This window comes from Neoarius graeffei, chromosome 6, assembly GCF_027579695.1.
Source record: "Neoarius graeffei isolate fNeoGra1 chromosome 6, fNeoGra1.pri, whole genome shotgun sequence".
NCBI classification, from domain to species: Eukaryota; Metazoa; Chordata; class Actinopteri; order Siluriformes; family Ariidae; genus Neoarius; species Neoarius graeffei.
In genome coordinates this window covers 84,289,294-84,305,950 of record NC_083574.1, presented here as the reverse complement: position 1 = coordinate 84,305,950, position 16,657 = coordinate 84,289,294, and the positions used below count along the sequence as shown (strand labels likewise).

The 16,657-nt window shown below is 44.5% G+C and overlaps 1 protein-coding gene across 1 annotated transcript in view; it reads right to left on the bottom strand.

Moving 5' to 3' along the window:
• The window catches only part of clmpb (CXADR like membrane protein b), a 283,130-nt gene that overhangs the window by 27,319 nt on the left and 239,154 nt on the right, over positions 1–16,657 (bottom strand). Inside the window, exon 4 of the mRNA XM_060924118.1 lies at positions 13,763–13,930. Within this exon, the coding sequence (XP_060780101.1) occupies positions 13,763–13,930 (168 nt within the window). The remainder of the gene's footprint in view (positions 1–13,762; positions 13,931–16,657) is intronic.

The window sequence follows — 16,657 nt, the reverse complement described above, 5'->3', positions numbered from 1 at the left end:
CAAGCGGGCTGTCATTTGCCTTTTACTCAGGAGTGGCTTCCATCTGGCCACTCTACCATAAAGGCCTGATTTGTGGAGTGCTGCCTGGATGGTTGATCTTCTGAAAGGTTCTCCCATCTCCACAAGGATACACTGGAGCTCTGTCAGAGTGACCCTCGGGTTCCTGCTCACCTCCCTGGCCAAGGCCCGTCTTCTCCAATCGCTCAATTTGGCTGGGTGGCCAGGTCTAGGAAGATTCTTGGTGGTTCCAAACTTCTTCCATTTATGAATGATGGTGGCCGCTGTGCTCTTTGGGACCTGTAAAGCTGCAGCAATTTTTCTGTGCCCTTCTCCGGACCTACGTCTTGACACAATCCTGTTTCTGAGGTCTGCAGATAATTCCTTTGACCCCATGGCTTGGAGTTTGCTCTGACATGCACTGTCAACTGTGGGACCTTATATAGGCAGGTGTTGGTAATCCCCAATCATGTCCAATCAATTGAATTTACCACAGGTGGACTCCAAAGAAGTTGTAGAAACATCTCAAGCAGTATCAGTGGAAACAAAATACACCTCAGCTCACTTTTAGGTGTCATATCAAAGGGTGTGCACACTTGTGTACATATGATATTTTACATTTTGATTTTTAATAAATTAGCACAAATGTCTACAAACCTCCTTTCACTTTGTCATTATGGGCTATTTTGTGTCGAATTTTGTGACAAAAAAAAAGATCTGAATCTATTGTAGAATAAGTTTGTAACGTAATAAAACGTGGAGAAGGTGAAAGGGGTGCGCACACTTTCCGGCTTGACTTTAAAAATGTGCCAATGTTCTTGTCAACTCTGTTAACTCTGTAATAAAACCTCATAAAATCCACAAAGACTTTTAATAATGCACATGACACCTGCACCGAGTGGTCACTTCCTCTGGCAGGAAACTTCAGAAAGCCAGTGAGGAATGTAATGTTTCTTCACTCATTGATTTGAACAATATGTTGAGGATACACCAACAGGAGATTAATTATTCATCAACTCTGTTATTGTGATATTGGAGTGAATCTCTCATTCATTTTTTAAAAACAATAATATGATCGGGCGGCACGGTGGTGTAGTGGTTAGCGCTGTCGCCTCACAGCAAGAAGGTCCTGGGTTTGAGCCCCGTGGCCGGCGAGGGCCTTTCTGTGTGGAGTTTGCATGTTCTCCCTGTGTCCGCATGGGTTTCCTCCGGGTGTTCCGGTTTCCCCCACAGTCCAAAGACATGCAGGTTAGGTTAACTGGTGACTCTAAATTGACCGTAGGTGTGAATGTGAGTGTGAATGGTTGTCTGTGTCAGCCCTGTGATGACCTGGCGACTTGTCCAGGGTGTACCCCGCCTTTCGCCCACAGTCAGCTGGGATAGGCTCCAGCTTGCCTGCGACCCTGTAGAACAGGATAAAGCGGCTAGAGATAATGAGATGAGATGAATAATATGATCCCTGTGATAATCTGGTGACTTGTCCAGGCTGTACCCTGTCTCTCGCCCAAAGTCAGTTGGGATAGGCTCCAGCTTGCCTGCGACCCTGTACAGGGTAAGCGGCTACAGATAATGGATGGATGGATGGATGGATGGATAATATGATCCATAAAATCCATAAAATTCTGTTTTTATACATGCTGTCTTGTAGCTAGTTTGAGGTTAGCATGTGGAGTTAAGACACAAAATGGTGGAAACTATCGACTCTGTTATTGTTGATTCTATTAATGGATTGCCCAGCTCGACGATAACAGAGTTGACGATGACTAACAGAGTCAACACTTGAAATGTACCCGCGATTATAGAATGGGCCAATTCAAACAAAAAAAATACAATTTATAATTTTGAACATTAAATATCTTGTCTTTGTATTGTATTCAGTTGAATATAAGTTGAAAAGGATTTGCAAATCATTGCATTCTGGTTTTATCTACGTTTTACACAGAGTCCCAACTTTTTTGGACTCGGGGTTGTATTCATTTCATAACCGATGATGTCAGTGTTGCTTCGTTACTTGCTCAACTACAAACTCCTCCACGAATACACATTAATACATTGCTACTGGGAAATATATAGCTTTGCTTTTACAGTTTCCTGTGTAAATTATGGGATGCCGTGTTTCCTCATGCACTTAAGTGCCTCAAAGTGCATGGCACAGAGTATTAATGAATGTATTAACATCATCAAAGTGTGGGCTTAGTGTACGAGAGCCTGTGTTTGTGTGTGTGTGTGTGTGTGTGTGTCAGGCTGATGCATGCTTCTGCAGAGACTCCAGCAGATGAACAGTTGATGCGCTCGTCTGCTTCTGATGAAGTGTTCGTGTCCACAGCACCACACCGTGATGGAGGAGTAGTGACGGGGAATGAACAGAACGACTCCGGCTTGAGAGCCAAGAGCCATCCTGCACATAGTGCGCACTCGGGCCGCACCTTCTCTCTCTCTCTCAGTCTAACAGCTAAAGAAAACTAATTAGGCTGAACAGGTGTTGTTTGGAGCAGACCATTAATTGTCAGACTCGGGTGAGGGCACAGTCCAGTGGAAATGAGCTTAGTTTAGAGATGTTTAGAGATGTAAACAGGTGTTACACACACCCACACACAGCCAGTGGAAGTGTACAAGTGTCTGATGAAAATTGTGAGTTATATTTAAAAAGCATTTCCCTACTTTTGCTTAATTAAACATCTGCCAAAACTCACAAACATCTCTCATCTCATTATCTCTAGCTGCTTTATCCTGTTCTACAGGGTCGCAGGCAAGCTGGAGCCTATCCCAGCTGACTACAGGCGAAAGGCAGGGTACACCCTGAACAAGTCGCCAGGTCATCACAGGGCCGACACATAGACACAGACAACCATTCACATTCACACCTACGGTCAATTTAGAGTCACCAGTTAACCTAACCTGCATGTCTTTGGACTGTGGGGGAAACGGGAACACCCAGAGGAAACCCACGCGGACATGGGGAGAACATGCAAACTCCGCACAGAAAGGTCCTCACTGGCCACGGGGCTCAAACCCGGACCTTCTTATTGTGAGGCGACAGCGCTAACCACTACACCACCATGGCGCCCCTACCCACAAACATTATTATTTAATTTCCTAACTTCAATATTTTTGCACAGCTTCTGTACAACCCCGATTCCAAAAAAGTTGGGACAAAGTCTCATCTCATTATCTCTAGCCGCTTTATCCTGTTCTACAGGGTCACAGGCAAGCTGGAGCCTATCCCAGCTGACTACGGGCGAAAGGCGGGGTACACCCTGGACAAGTTGCCAGGTCATCACAGGGCTGACTCATAGACAAAGACAACCATTCACACTCACGGTCAATTTAGAGTCACCAGTTAACCTAACCTGCATGTCTTTGGACTGTGGGGGAAACCGGAGCACCCGGAGGAAACCCACGCGGACAAAATGCAAACTCCGCACAGAAAGGCCCTCGCCGGCCACAGGGCTCGAACCCGGACCTTCTTGCTGTGAGGCGACAGCGCTAACCACTACACCACCGTGCCGCCCTTGGGGCAAAGTACAAATTGTAAATAAAAATGGAATGCAATGATATGGAAGTTTCAAAATTCCATATTTTATTCAGAATAGAACATAGATGACATATCAAATGTTTAAACTGAGAAAATGTATCATTTAAAGAGAAAAATTAGGTGATTTTAAATTTCATGACAACAACACATCTCAAAAAAGTTGGGACAAGGCCATGTTTACCACTGTGAGACATCCCCTTTTCTCTTTACAACAGTCTGTAAACGTCTGGGGACTGAGGAGACAAGTTGCTCAAGTTTAGGGATAGGAATGTTAACCCATTCTTGTCTAATGTAGGATTCTAGTTGCTCAACTGTCTTCAGTCTTTTTTGTCTTATCTTCCGTTTTATGATGCACCAAATGTTTTCTATGGGTGAAAGATCTGGACTGCAGGCTGGCCAGTTCAGTACCCGGACCCTTCTTCTACGCAGCCATGATGCTGTAATTGATGCAGTATGTGGTTTGGCATTGTCATGTTGGAAAATGTAAGGTCTTCCCTGAAAGAGATGTCATCTGGATGGGCGCATATTGTTGCTCTAGAACCTGGATATACCTTTCAGCATTGATGGTGCCTTTCCAGATGTGTAAGCTGCCCATGCCACACACACTAATGCAACCCCATACCATCATAGATGCAGGCTTCTGAACTGAGCGCTGATAACAACTTGGGTTGTCCTTCTCCTCTTTAGTCCGAATGACACGGCGTCCCTGATTTCCATAAAGAACTTCAAATTTTGATTCGTCTGACCACAGAACAGTTTTCCACTTTGCCACAGTCCATTTTAAATGAGCCTTGGCCCAGAGAAGACGTCTGCGCTTCTGGATCATGTTTAGATACGGCTTCTTCTTTGAACTATAGAGTTTTAGCTGGCAATGGCGGATGGCACGGTGAATTGTGTTCACAGATATTTGTTCTCTGGAAATATTCCTGAGCCCATTTTGTGATTTCCAATACAGAAGCATGCCTGTATGTGATGCAGTGCCGTCTAATGGCCCGAAGATCACGGGCACCCAGTATGGTTTTCCGGCCTTGACCCTTACGCACAGAGATTCTTCCAGATTCTCTGAATCTTTTGATGATATTATGCACTGTAGATGATGATATGTTCAAACTCTTTGCAATTTTACACTGTTGAACTCCTTTCTGATATTGCTCCACTATTTGTCGGCACAGAATTAGGGGGATTGGTGATCCTCTTCCCATCTTTACTTCTGAGAGCCGCTGCCACTCCAAGATGCTCTTTTTATACCCAGTCATGTTAATGACCTATTGCCAATTGACCTGATGAGTTGCAATTTGGTCCTCCAGCTGTTCCTTTTTTGTACCTTTAACTTTTCCAGCCTCTTATTGTCCCGTCCCAACTTTTTTGAGATGTGTTGCTGTCATGAAATTTCAAATGAGCCAATTTTTGGCATGAAATTTCAAAATGTCTCACTTTCGACATTTGATTTGTTGTCTATGTTCTATTGTGAATACAATATCAGTTTTTGAGATCTGTAAATTATTGCATTCCATTTTTATTTACAATTTGTACTTTGTCCCAACTTTTTTGGAATCGGGGTTGTCTCTCGTCTCGTCTTCTTCTGCTTATCCGGGGCCAGGTCGCGGAGGCAGCAGTCTGAGCATGGAAGCCCAAACTTCCCTTTCCCTAGACACCTCGGCCAGCTCCTCAGGAAGAACACTGAGGCGTTCCCAGGCCAGCCGAGAGACATAATCCCTCCAGCGTGTCCTGGGTCTTCCCCGGGGCCTCCTCCCAGGGGGACATGCCTGGAACACCTCCCCAGGGAGGCGTCCAGGAGGCATCCGAAAGAGATGCCCGAGCCACCTCAGCTGTCGATGTGGAGGAGCAGCGGCTCTACTCCGAGCTCCTCCCGAGTGACTGTGCTTCTCATCCTATCTCTAAGGGAGTGCCCAGCCACCCTGCAAAGGAAACTCATTTCGGCCGCTTGTATCCGCGATCTTGTTCTTTCGGTCATTACCCACAGCTCATGACCATAGGTGACAGTCGGAACGTAGATCGACCGGTAAATCGAGAGCTTTGCCTTTTGGCTCAGCTCCTTCTTCACCACGATGGACCGAGAAGCGGTCACATCACTGCGGAGGCTGCACCGATCCACCTGTCGATCTCACGCTCTATCCTTCCCTCACTCGTGAGCAAAATCCTGAGATATTTAAACTCCTCCACTTGAGGCAGGACTTCTCCACCAACCTGGAGAGGGCAAGCCACCCTTTTCCGGTCGAGAACCATGGCCTCGGACTTGGAGTTGCTGATTCTCATCCCAGCCACTTCACACTCAACTGCAAACTGCCCCAGTGCATGCTGAAGGTCCTGGTTTGCAGAAGCCAACAGGACAACATCATCTGCAAAAAGCAGAGATGAAATCCTGTGGTTCCCAAACAGGAATCCTTCTGGCCCCTGGCTGCGCCTAGAAATTCTGTCCATAAAAATTATGAACAGAACCGGTGACAAAGGGCAGCCCTGCCGGAGTCCAACATGCACTGGGAACAGGTCTGACTCCCTATTAGTCAGACAGAACTGAGGAAGCCTTTCGGACGAGAGGTGAAACGGTTTCAAGAATCTTCAAGCAAGTCCAGTTGCCCATTTCTACCATCCACAGTCTGACTTACTGCCGGCAATGAGAACCAGACTCCTGCTCCGTTCGTACAGGGACCAGACAGCCCTTAGCAAACAGCCCCAAACTCCATACTCCCGAAGCACCCCCCACAGAATACCACGAGGGACACGGTCGAATGCCTTCTCCAGATCCACAAAGCACATGTGGACTGGTTGGGCAAACTCCCATGAACCCTCGAGCACCCTATGAAGGGTATAGAGCTGGTCCAGTGTTCCGCGACCAGGACGAAAACTGCATTGCTCCTCCTGGATCCGAGGTTCGACTATCGGCCGAATTCTCCTCTCCAGTACCCTGGAGTAAACCTTGCCTGGGAGGCTGAGAAGTGTGATTCCCCTATAATTGGAGCACACTCTCCGGTCCCCTTTCTTAAAAAGAGGGACCACCACCCCAGTCTGCCACTCCAGAGGCACTGTCCCTGACCGCCACGTGATGTTGCAGAGGCGTGTCAGCCAAGACAGCCCCACAACATCCAGAGACTTGAGATACTCAGGGCGGATCTCATCCACCCCCAGTGCCTTGCCACCGAGGAGCTTGCTAACCACCTCAGTGACTTTGGCTTGGGTAATGGACGAGTACACCCCTGAGTCATCAGCTTCCGCTTCCTCAATGGAAGACGTGACGGTGGGATTGAGGAGATCCTCGAAGTATTCCTTCCACCGCCCAACAATGTCCCCAGTCGAGGTCAACAGCTCCCCACCTGCACTGTAAACAGTGATGGCAGAGTACTGCTTCCCCCTCCTGAGGCACTGGACAGTTTGCCAGAATTTCTTTGAGGCCGACCAATAGTCCTCCTCCATGGCCTTACCAAACTCCTCCCAGTTCCAAGTCTTTGCCTCTGCAACTGCCCGAGCTGCAGCACACCTGGCCTGCCGATACCTGTCAGCTGCCTCAGGAGTCCCGGAGGCCAACATGGCCTGATAGGACTCCTTCTTCAGCTTGACGGCATCCCTTACTTCCGGTGTCCACCACCGGGTTCGGGGATTGCCGCCACAACAGGCACCGGAGACCTTGCGGCCACAGCTCCGAACAGCCATGTCGACAATGGAGGCAGAGAACATGGTCCACTCAGACTCAATGTCCCCCGCCTCCCTCAGAAGCTGGGAGAAGCTCTCCTGGAGGTGAGAGTTAAAGACCTCCCTGACAGAGTGCTCGGCCAGACATTCCCAGCAGACCCTCACCATACGTTTGGGCCTGCCAGGTCTGTCCGGCTTCCTCCTCCGCCAGCGGATCCAACTCACCACCAGGTGGTGATCAGTTGACAGCTCAGCCCCTCTCTTCACCCGAGTGTCCAAGACATAGGGCCGGAGATCAGATGAAATGACAACAAAGTCGATCATCGACCTCCGACCTAAGGTGTCCTGGTGCCACGTGCACTTATGGACACCCCTATGCTCAAACATGGTGTTTGCTATGGACAAACCGTGACTAGCACAGAAGTCCAATAACAAAACACCACTCGGGTTCAGATCGGGGAGGCCGTTCCTCCCAATCACGCCCCTCCAGGCGTCACTGTCGTCGCCCACGTGAGCATTGAAGTCCCCCAGTAGAACAATGGAGTCCACAGTCTGAGCACCTCTCAGTACCTCTCTCAGGGACTCCAAGAAGGCCGGATACTCTATACTGCTATTTGGCCCGTAGGCACAAACAACAGCAAGAGCCCTCTCCCCGATTCGAAGGCACAGAGGGGTGACCCTCTCGTTCACTGGGGTAAACTCCAACACATGGCGGCTGAGCTGAGGAGCTATAAGCAAGCCCACACCAGCCTGCCGCCGCTCACCATGGGCGACTCCAGAGAAGTGGAGAGTCCAGCCCCTCTTGAGGAGCTGGGTTCTGGAGCCCAAGCTGTGCGTGGAGGTGAGCCCGACTATCTCTAGCCGGTACCTCTCAACCTCCCGCACAAGCTCAGGCTCTTTCCCCCCCAGCAAAGTGACATTCCATGTCCCAACAGCTAGCCGCTGTGTTCGGGGATCAGGTCGTCGAGGCCCCTGCCTTCGACTGCCGCCCAATCCACACTGCACCAGCCCCCTATGGCTACCTCTGTGGGTGGTGAACCCACAGGAGGTCGGGCCCACGTCACCGCTTCGGGCTGAGCCCGGCTGGGCCCCATGGGCAAAGGCCTGGCCACCAAGTGCTCGCATACGAGCCCCAACCCCGGGCCTGGCTCCAGGGTGGGGCCCTGGCTGCGCCATACCAGGCGACGTCACGGTCCTTGATCGACTGTTATCCATAAGGGGTTTTGGTGAACTGCTCTTGGTCTGGCCTGTCACCTAGGACCTGTCTGCCTTGGGAGACCCTAACAGGGGCATACAGTAATGCCCCCGACAACATAGCTCCTAGGATCATTCAAGCACACAAACCCCTCCACCACAATGAGGTGGCAGTTCTAGGAGGGGAATCGGGGTTGTATTTTGAGATATTATGGACTGAATTTCTACTGAATGTTTTCCACTGAATTAATTGAAGCAGATTAGAGATGATGTGTGCGCTTCACAGCAGACAAATGAAATGAAACTTTGGGCTGAAACAAGAATTTTACAATCACTCACAATTTCAAGCACAATTTCACTGTCTTGGAGAAGATCAACAGTCTCCAGTGTTTAGGAGCAACCAGTGTTGCAATTGAGTCACTAAAGCCCGAGTCTGAGTCCAGTCCAGTCCGAGTCAAGTCCGAGTCATTAAAAAAAGATTTTGAGTCAAGTCCAAGTCCACTATTGATCCGAGTTGAGCCCGAGTCCAACACTCCAACTGCACCATTTGATGGTGGCTATTTCAGCACCATTAACATTAGTTTGTTCCTGAACATGACATATGAACAGGTGAATGTGCTTCTCTTTATCAGGGAGTGCGAAGTATTCTGTCAGAGATGGTTGGGAGATGGATGTAAGTGCAGAAGGTGTGTTTATTAATACAAGTGAAGATAAGTAAACAATCCAGAATGGCAGGCAAAATCGTAAAACAGCGAAACAGGCATCAGGTCGAGCAAGGCACAAACAGGCTATCGTAGACGAGAAACAGGAAATCGGGGATCAGGAAACCAAACAAGGAAATAAGGCTTGATAATGTGTCAGCAACACAACTCAATACTTCGCAAAGTAAATGCCCTTTCACAGTTTTTATACAGGCGTGCTGATTGCATCTTCATCCCGTGCAGGTGCGAGTCATTTACGGGGCACATTTAAGAGTCTGCTTGGCTCACGTACTGTCCGGAATGCACCTGAAAGTCTATCTGATGCATGCACCAAGGCGCGCAGGTGTGACACTCTTGCACAAAATTAGTCCAAAAATTAATGTACATATAAATATATTATGGCAAATTATGATGGCATGTGGGGCTGCACGGTGGTGTAGTGGTTAGCGCTGTTGCCTCACAGCAAGAAGGTCCTGGGTTCGAGCCCTGGGGCTGGCGAGGGCCTTTCTGTGTGGAGTTTGCATGTTCTCCCCGTGTCCGCGTGGGTTTCCTCCGGGTGCTCCGGTTTCCCCCACAGTCCAAAGACATGCAGGTTAGGTTAACTGGTGACTCTAAATTGACCGTAGGTGTGAATGTGAGTGTGAATGGTTGTCTGTGTCTATGTGTCAGCCCTGTGATGACCTGGCGACTTGTCCAGGGTGTACCCCGCCTTTCACCCGTAGTCAGCTGGGATAGGCTCCAGCTTGCCTGCGACCCTGTAGAAGGATAAAAGCGGCTACAGATAATGAGATGAGATGAGATGATGGCATGTTACAAAAAGTAAAGAAAAAATCAGAGTCCTCGTCTCCAATTTACGAGTCTGAGTCCAAGTCCTTGTCATCAATGCTCAAGTCCAAATCAAGTCACGAGTCCTTAAAATTAAGGCACGAGTCGAACTCAAGTACTACAAGTCTGGGAGCAACATATCAGTAATCAGAGCAAAATCCCTCTTCTCTTTTAACTAGGGCTGGCAATCGATTAAAATACTGAATCACGATTAATCACATTATTGTCCATATTTAACTCATGATTTATCGCAAATTAATCACACATTTTTAATCTGTTCTAAATCTACCTTAAAAAGGATATTTTAAGTTTTTGGGGAGTGGGCATGGACAAATCTGCTTGCTTTGCGCAAATGGATTTGGCCAGGTCAGGAAGGCTCAGGCTGAACACAGCAAAAATAAATTTGAGTATTTTATTCCCCCACTGCATTTAAAACATAAAGCAGAGTTAACTTTACAATTTTGAGGGTTTCGCACAATTCAGTGTGAACAAAACAATGCAGTATTTTCCTCAAATTCCGTACTTAACTTCCAGCCTCAAACTCGGCAATAAAATAAAATAAATTCAGCAAACTCGGTCATGTGGACTTTGGACAACAGGAGTGGCTGTCTTTAAATAAAGAAAATAAAAATACAAACCCCAAATGAATACATTTGTTAAGACACACAGCTCATAAAAGATGTTTTCCAGTAAAATGCAGTAACTCACTGGTAAATATACAAAACGTTCATGAGCAAATACTGCATTTATAAACACTTTTACATCACTCACAAATTTCTCAGAATAAATAAAACCAACTCTTTCACTTTCACTCTACTTACACACACCTGGACCTTAACACGTCGTCTTTTCTCCCTTCTGGACCATCAAAAGCATAGAAAAACAAGATCAACTGTGAGCTACTGCTCACTTACGTTTCCCCCCACTCTCGCTTATATCAGAACGCAAGCAATCGAAGGAACAGGACACTTATTATGAATGTTGACTTCAACCAATAATTAACCCTGAAACGAGTAAGTAAAGAGCAGTGTCTCTCCCCAGGGATTTCAAATAGCATCCTGGTAAACTGTCATTTTGAAATAGCATTTTGCTTCTTAAAATGGCGTCAAAATCAACCCTATATGTTTCGTAAATACTGTACATTCAGTCGGTAAACAGGAAGTTGATGTGCGACAGATCTGAAAACAGTATACACGGTATAGAACCCCAAGCTGAAGCTCGGTACCAAATATCAAGCAGTTGTGGTTTGTAGTTGCTGAGAAAAGTGTTACGAAAATTTTGTAAATACACGCTATATGTTTCGTAAATGCCTTCAGTTGATAAACAGGAAGTTGATGTGGGACAGACCTGAAAACGGTGTACATGGTATAGAACCCCAAGCAGAAGTTTGGTACCAAGTACCAAGTGGCTCTGATTTGTGGTTGCTGAGAAAAAGGGCGTTTTGGACAGACGGATGGACGGACAGAGGTAAATAAGCCAGTACACCCCCCGTCAGAGCAGGGGTATAATAAATACACACATTTTATGTAAACAGTCAGAATGCAACAATATAAGTTGGTTCTGTATAAGTGCATTTTATCACGATTTATGGTGGCCATCTACTCGCTACATTGCCCACTTGTGCTACTTCACTTCTTCCTGATTTCCCGGTGGAGGGGGCACAGAATGTGCATGCATTAATTGCGCATAAAAAAAAAAAATTAGTGCCGTTAAAAGGAATTTGCGTTAACGCCTTATTATTGTGTTAACTTCGACAGCCCTACTTTTAACCCAACATGTTTTTAATTTTAGTATTTAATCCTGAGGTGGAGTCGACTGCCACAAAAATAAGAGAGGAATAACACACTTGGGGGGGTGCAATTACTGTGACTACTATGAAGTTGTCCAATATGTTTTCTGAAGTGTGATCTTCGAAATGGTATTATAGCACAGAGATGTTTAAAGTGTATTAATCTTTTAAGATACTTTTTATCTATTTATAGTTGCGTTTCATGCTATAGAATGCATATGAAACAAGTTAGTTATGTTATCGTTATCACTTACATTCTAGCAGCTACAGTGGATATAAAAAGTTTGCACACCCTGTTAAAATACTAGGTTTTTTCTGATGTAAAAAAATGAGACCACAATAAATAATTTCAAAACTTTTCCCACCTTTAATGTGACCTATAACCTGTACAGTTCAATTGAAAAACAAACAAATCTGTTAGGGGGGAAAAACATTAAAAAAAAGTACAATAAGCTAGTTGCATAAGTGTGCACGCCCTTAAACTAATACTTTGTTGAAGCACCTTTTGATTTAATTACAGCATTCAGTCTTTTTGGGTTCACGCCTGCCATCAATTAAAATGACTCTGATTAACCCCAAATAAAGTTCAGACATTTACTCAGTTGTGTCCTCCAGCAAAAGCCAGGGTTCACAGAGAGCTTACAAAGCATCGAAGGGATCTCATTGCTGAAAGGTATCAGTCAGGAGAAGGGGACAAAAACATTTCCACACCATTAGATATACCATGGAGCACAGTGAAGACCGTCATCAAGAAGTGGAGAAAATATGGGACAACAGTGACATTACCGAGAACTGGACGTCCCTCCAAAACTGATGAAAAGACAAGACGAAAAGTGGTCAGGGAGGCTGCCGAGAGGCCGACAGCAACACTGAAGGAGCTGCAGGAATTTCTGGCAAGTACTGGTTGTGTACTACATGTGACAACAATCTCCCATATTCTCCATATGTCTGGACTATGAGGTAGGGTCAAAGAAAAACATCCAGGCCCGGTTAAATTTTACCAAAAAAATACATCAACTCTCCCAAAAGCATGTGGGAAAATGTGTTATGGTCTGATGAAACTAAGGTTGAACTTTTTGGCCACCATTCTAAAAGGTATGTTTGGCTTAAAAACAACACTGAGCATCACCAAAAGAACCCCATACCCACGGTGAAGCATGGTGGTGGCGGCATCATGTTTTGGGGTTGTTTTTCTTCAGCTGGAACAGGGGCTTTAGTCAAGGTGGAGGGAATTATGAACAGTTCTAAATACCAGTCAATTTTGGCCCAAAACCTTCAGGTGCCTGCTAGAAAGCTGAAGATGAAGAGGAATGTCACCTTTCAGCATGACAATGATCCCAAAAAAGTTTTGGAATGACCCAGCCAGAGCCCAGACCTAAATCCAATTGAAAATCTGTGGCGTGACCTGAAGAGGGCTGTGCACAAGAGATGCCCTCGCAATCTGACAGATTTGGAGCGCTTTTACAAGGAAGAGTGGGCAAATATTGCCAAGTCTAGATGTGGCAGGCTGATTGACTCCGACCCAAAAAGACTGAAAGCTGTAATTAAATCAAAAGGTGCTTCAACAAAGTATTAGTTTAAGGGTGTGCACACTTGTGCAACCAGATTATTGTATGTTTTTTTTTTCATGTTTTTCCCCCTAACAGATTTGCTTGTTTTTCAATTGAACTGTACAGGTTATAGGTCACATTAAAGGTGGGAAAAGTTTTGAAATTATTTATCGTGGTCTCATTTTTTTTTTTTTTTTACATTAGAAAAAACGATCAATTTAATGGGGTGTGTAGACTTTATATATCCACTGTATAAACAATAGTTCACATTGATACACACTTATTTCTTCAGTCTGTTGAATCTAAATTGTTATGTAACTGAGAAAGCACAAAACAAACCCAGAAAATGTATTGACTGTTCCAAAGCGCTGACACTGGAGACTTCTTCCAGAAAAACATTTCCATACTGTAATTGGACATTTAGTTATCAGTTTTGTCTGTTGGTAAACTGACCTCTGCGGTCCAGATGATGTAAATGAGACCTCAGCGCTCAGTGTAAGATATGTGTAGGTGTCATACTCACCGATGAGCGCGAACTCCGGCAGCTTTCCCACGCTTTTGCCCTTGTCCAGAACTCTCTCCCACTTATAGTAGATGGGGTCAGAGCCGTCGGAAGACTTGCAGCTCAGTCTCACATCACTGCCCTCGAGCAAATGCCCTTCCATCCAACATCGTGGCTTAGATGGCTTCACTGCACGGCACAGACAGAGAGAGAGAGAATCAGTGAGAGAAGAATGGCTGTGAGAGAACGGGGAGGGAATAAACAGAGAAAAGGGTGAGATTTGTCAGATAAAATAAATAGGAAAGAAACGGGATGTGATGGTGAGAGAATGTAAAGAGAATGGGAAGTAACAGGGAGAGGATAGTGACAGGAGGAGAAGTGGGAGTGAAATGAGAGAGAAAATTAATTAAGAGAATGTCAGAATGTGGACAAGAAGTGGGAGCGAACAGGGTGATCATAAAAAGAGAAGAAAACAGAGACCATAGCGAGAAAAGGCAGAAATTATCAAGAGAGGAATCAATAAAACAGGAAGGTGAATGAGAGATAACGCTGAGGAGCCAATAGTGAGCAAATGGGGAGAAAAGAATGAGAAAAAGGTGAGGATTGGTTGAGAAGAGAGAGAAAACAGGGATAAGAGAATATGAAGAGGAGAATAGGACAAGAATATAAAGAGTGAGATTGAAAAGGGAGAAATGTGGTGGGGAAAAAAATGGAGAAATAAATTTAAAAGGAATGGGAGTGAATATGGAGAGGATAATGAAAATATATATACAGAGAGAAATAGAGAGATTAGGGGTGAAATGAGAGAAAAGGGAGACAGTAAGGCTAGAATAGGGAAAGAAGTGAGAGAAATGGAGTAACTAGGCAGAGAATAGGGAGAAAAATGAAAGACGTGGGAGACAAAATGGAGAGAATAGGACAAGAAAAGAAAGAACACACTGTCGAGAGAGAAGTGAAGGAAAAAAATAAGGAAAGAAATTAGAAATAAACTGAGATATTATAGAGAGAAGTGAGAGAAAATAAAGAGACTAGAGAGGAATGAGACAGGAAAAAAAACCCAAAATTATGGAAAGAGTAATGAAAATATAGGGAACTAGATAGATAGTGTGACTAAAGACACAGTAATTTGTGCTAGCTGTTATAAACTGGGACGTCTGGTCACTGTACCCCATAGATCTGGAACGGTAAGATATAGAGAATGACGCTTAGTGAGGAAAAATTGTGCTCTGCCACCCTGAACAAAATGAAAGAAAAAAAAACCCTGATTGAAATAAAAATATCCAGTTTTTCATGGATCATTCCGGTTCAGTGATCCAGATCAGCACCAAAAGTCATAGCAACATAATTGAGCCCAGAGGGATTCTTCATGTGAAATTTGGTGATGATTGGTTGAAAAACTTAATGAGAAATAACATCCCAGAAATGTTAGGATAATAATAATAATAATAATAATAATAATAATAAAGTAGAAAGATCCTGAGTGAGAGTAACAATCTGCCCCAGCGCTGCTAGCACAAATTAAATAGACAGATTAGGAAGAGAAAAAGGAAGGATTAAGAAGATAAAGAGAGAATCAGATAAGGAGTGGAGGGAAAAAAACACAGGAAGAAAACAGAATGAGAACATGGAGAGAGAAGAGAGACTGTGTATGTCAGAGAATAAGCATAAGTACAGATGAAACACAAAGAGAACAGGAAGAGAATCGTGAGCCAGTGAGTGAGAAGGATTTGAAGTCTGAGAGAAGTGAAACATAAAAGAGAGAAGAGAATATTGAAAGAACTGGAGTAAAGAGGAAACAGAGAAAAATAAGATGACGGAGGAATTAGGGAAAGGTGTTTGAGAGAAAAACAAACAGAAAGAGAGAGAATGTAGAAGAACAAGAAGACAGAGTCATCTATATCCCCCGCCCTATATACCAAGTTTCTAGATATTATTTGTCACATTTTTCGAGTTCTGCTGCAGGAATCCAACCCTACCTCTTTACACTGACCTCAGCAGCCCATGGCATAAACCCACCGGACCTTTGGTCCAGGTGAGCTAAAAATTACAATTTCCCACATTTCTTAGTATCAAAAGGCACATATACATTACTTAAATCAACACATATACCAACTTTCAAGACCATAACACTCATAGTTTTCAAGTTCTGCTCCGGAAACAAAACCGACCCTAAGACTAACCTAAGAGTCTGAAACTGTTTCCATGGAAACATGAAAAATTTTAATTTCTCAAATTTCTTAGTATGAAAAGGCACATCGACATCACCTTGTTAACATGTATACCAAGTTTCAAATCCGTATCATGAATAGTTTGGGATATATGCTCCGGAAACCAACATTGCTCTTAGAAACCAAGTCAAAATCTATTTTTTTCTGTAAAAATTTGAAAAATACTTTTTTTTCAGAAATCCAAAATAGCAAAAGGCACCAGTTCACATGTTGCTTGATATGTATAAAAAGTTTCATGAAGATATCTTCAGCAGTTTTAAAGATATGGCCTGGAAACAAAAACGTGACCAGTCGAACAGTCAGACGGACGGACAGAACCCAAACGAAGTTTGGCGGGGTATAAAAAAAATGGAGAGCTCACATGGAGAAAAGCACAAAAGATCTGAAGGAGAGAAGGAAAGAACGATGTCACAAGGCTTTAATATAGGATTTCATTCTCTCCACATTCACTGGATATAAGCAATTGCATGCTCTGATTGGCTACTCTACTACGAAGCTATCAGCTCATATACCGTGAGTAGAGAAAAACAAAATGGCGGCGCGGGTTGCTGAACCAACCGAGGACGAAATAAAAACTCTATTTGAAAACAAAACCCTCAAAAATACAAAAAAGCAACAAATTGTGGAATAAAAGTATTTGATGGTAAGAACATATATTTTTTTATTTTTCAATAATAATAATAATAAT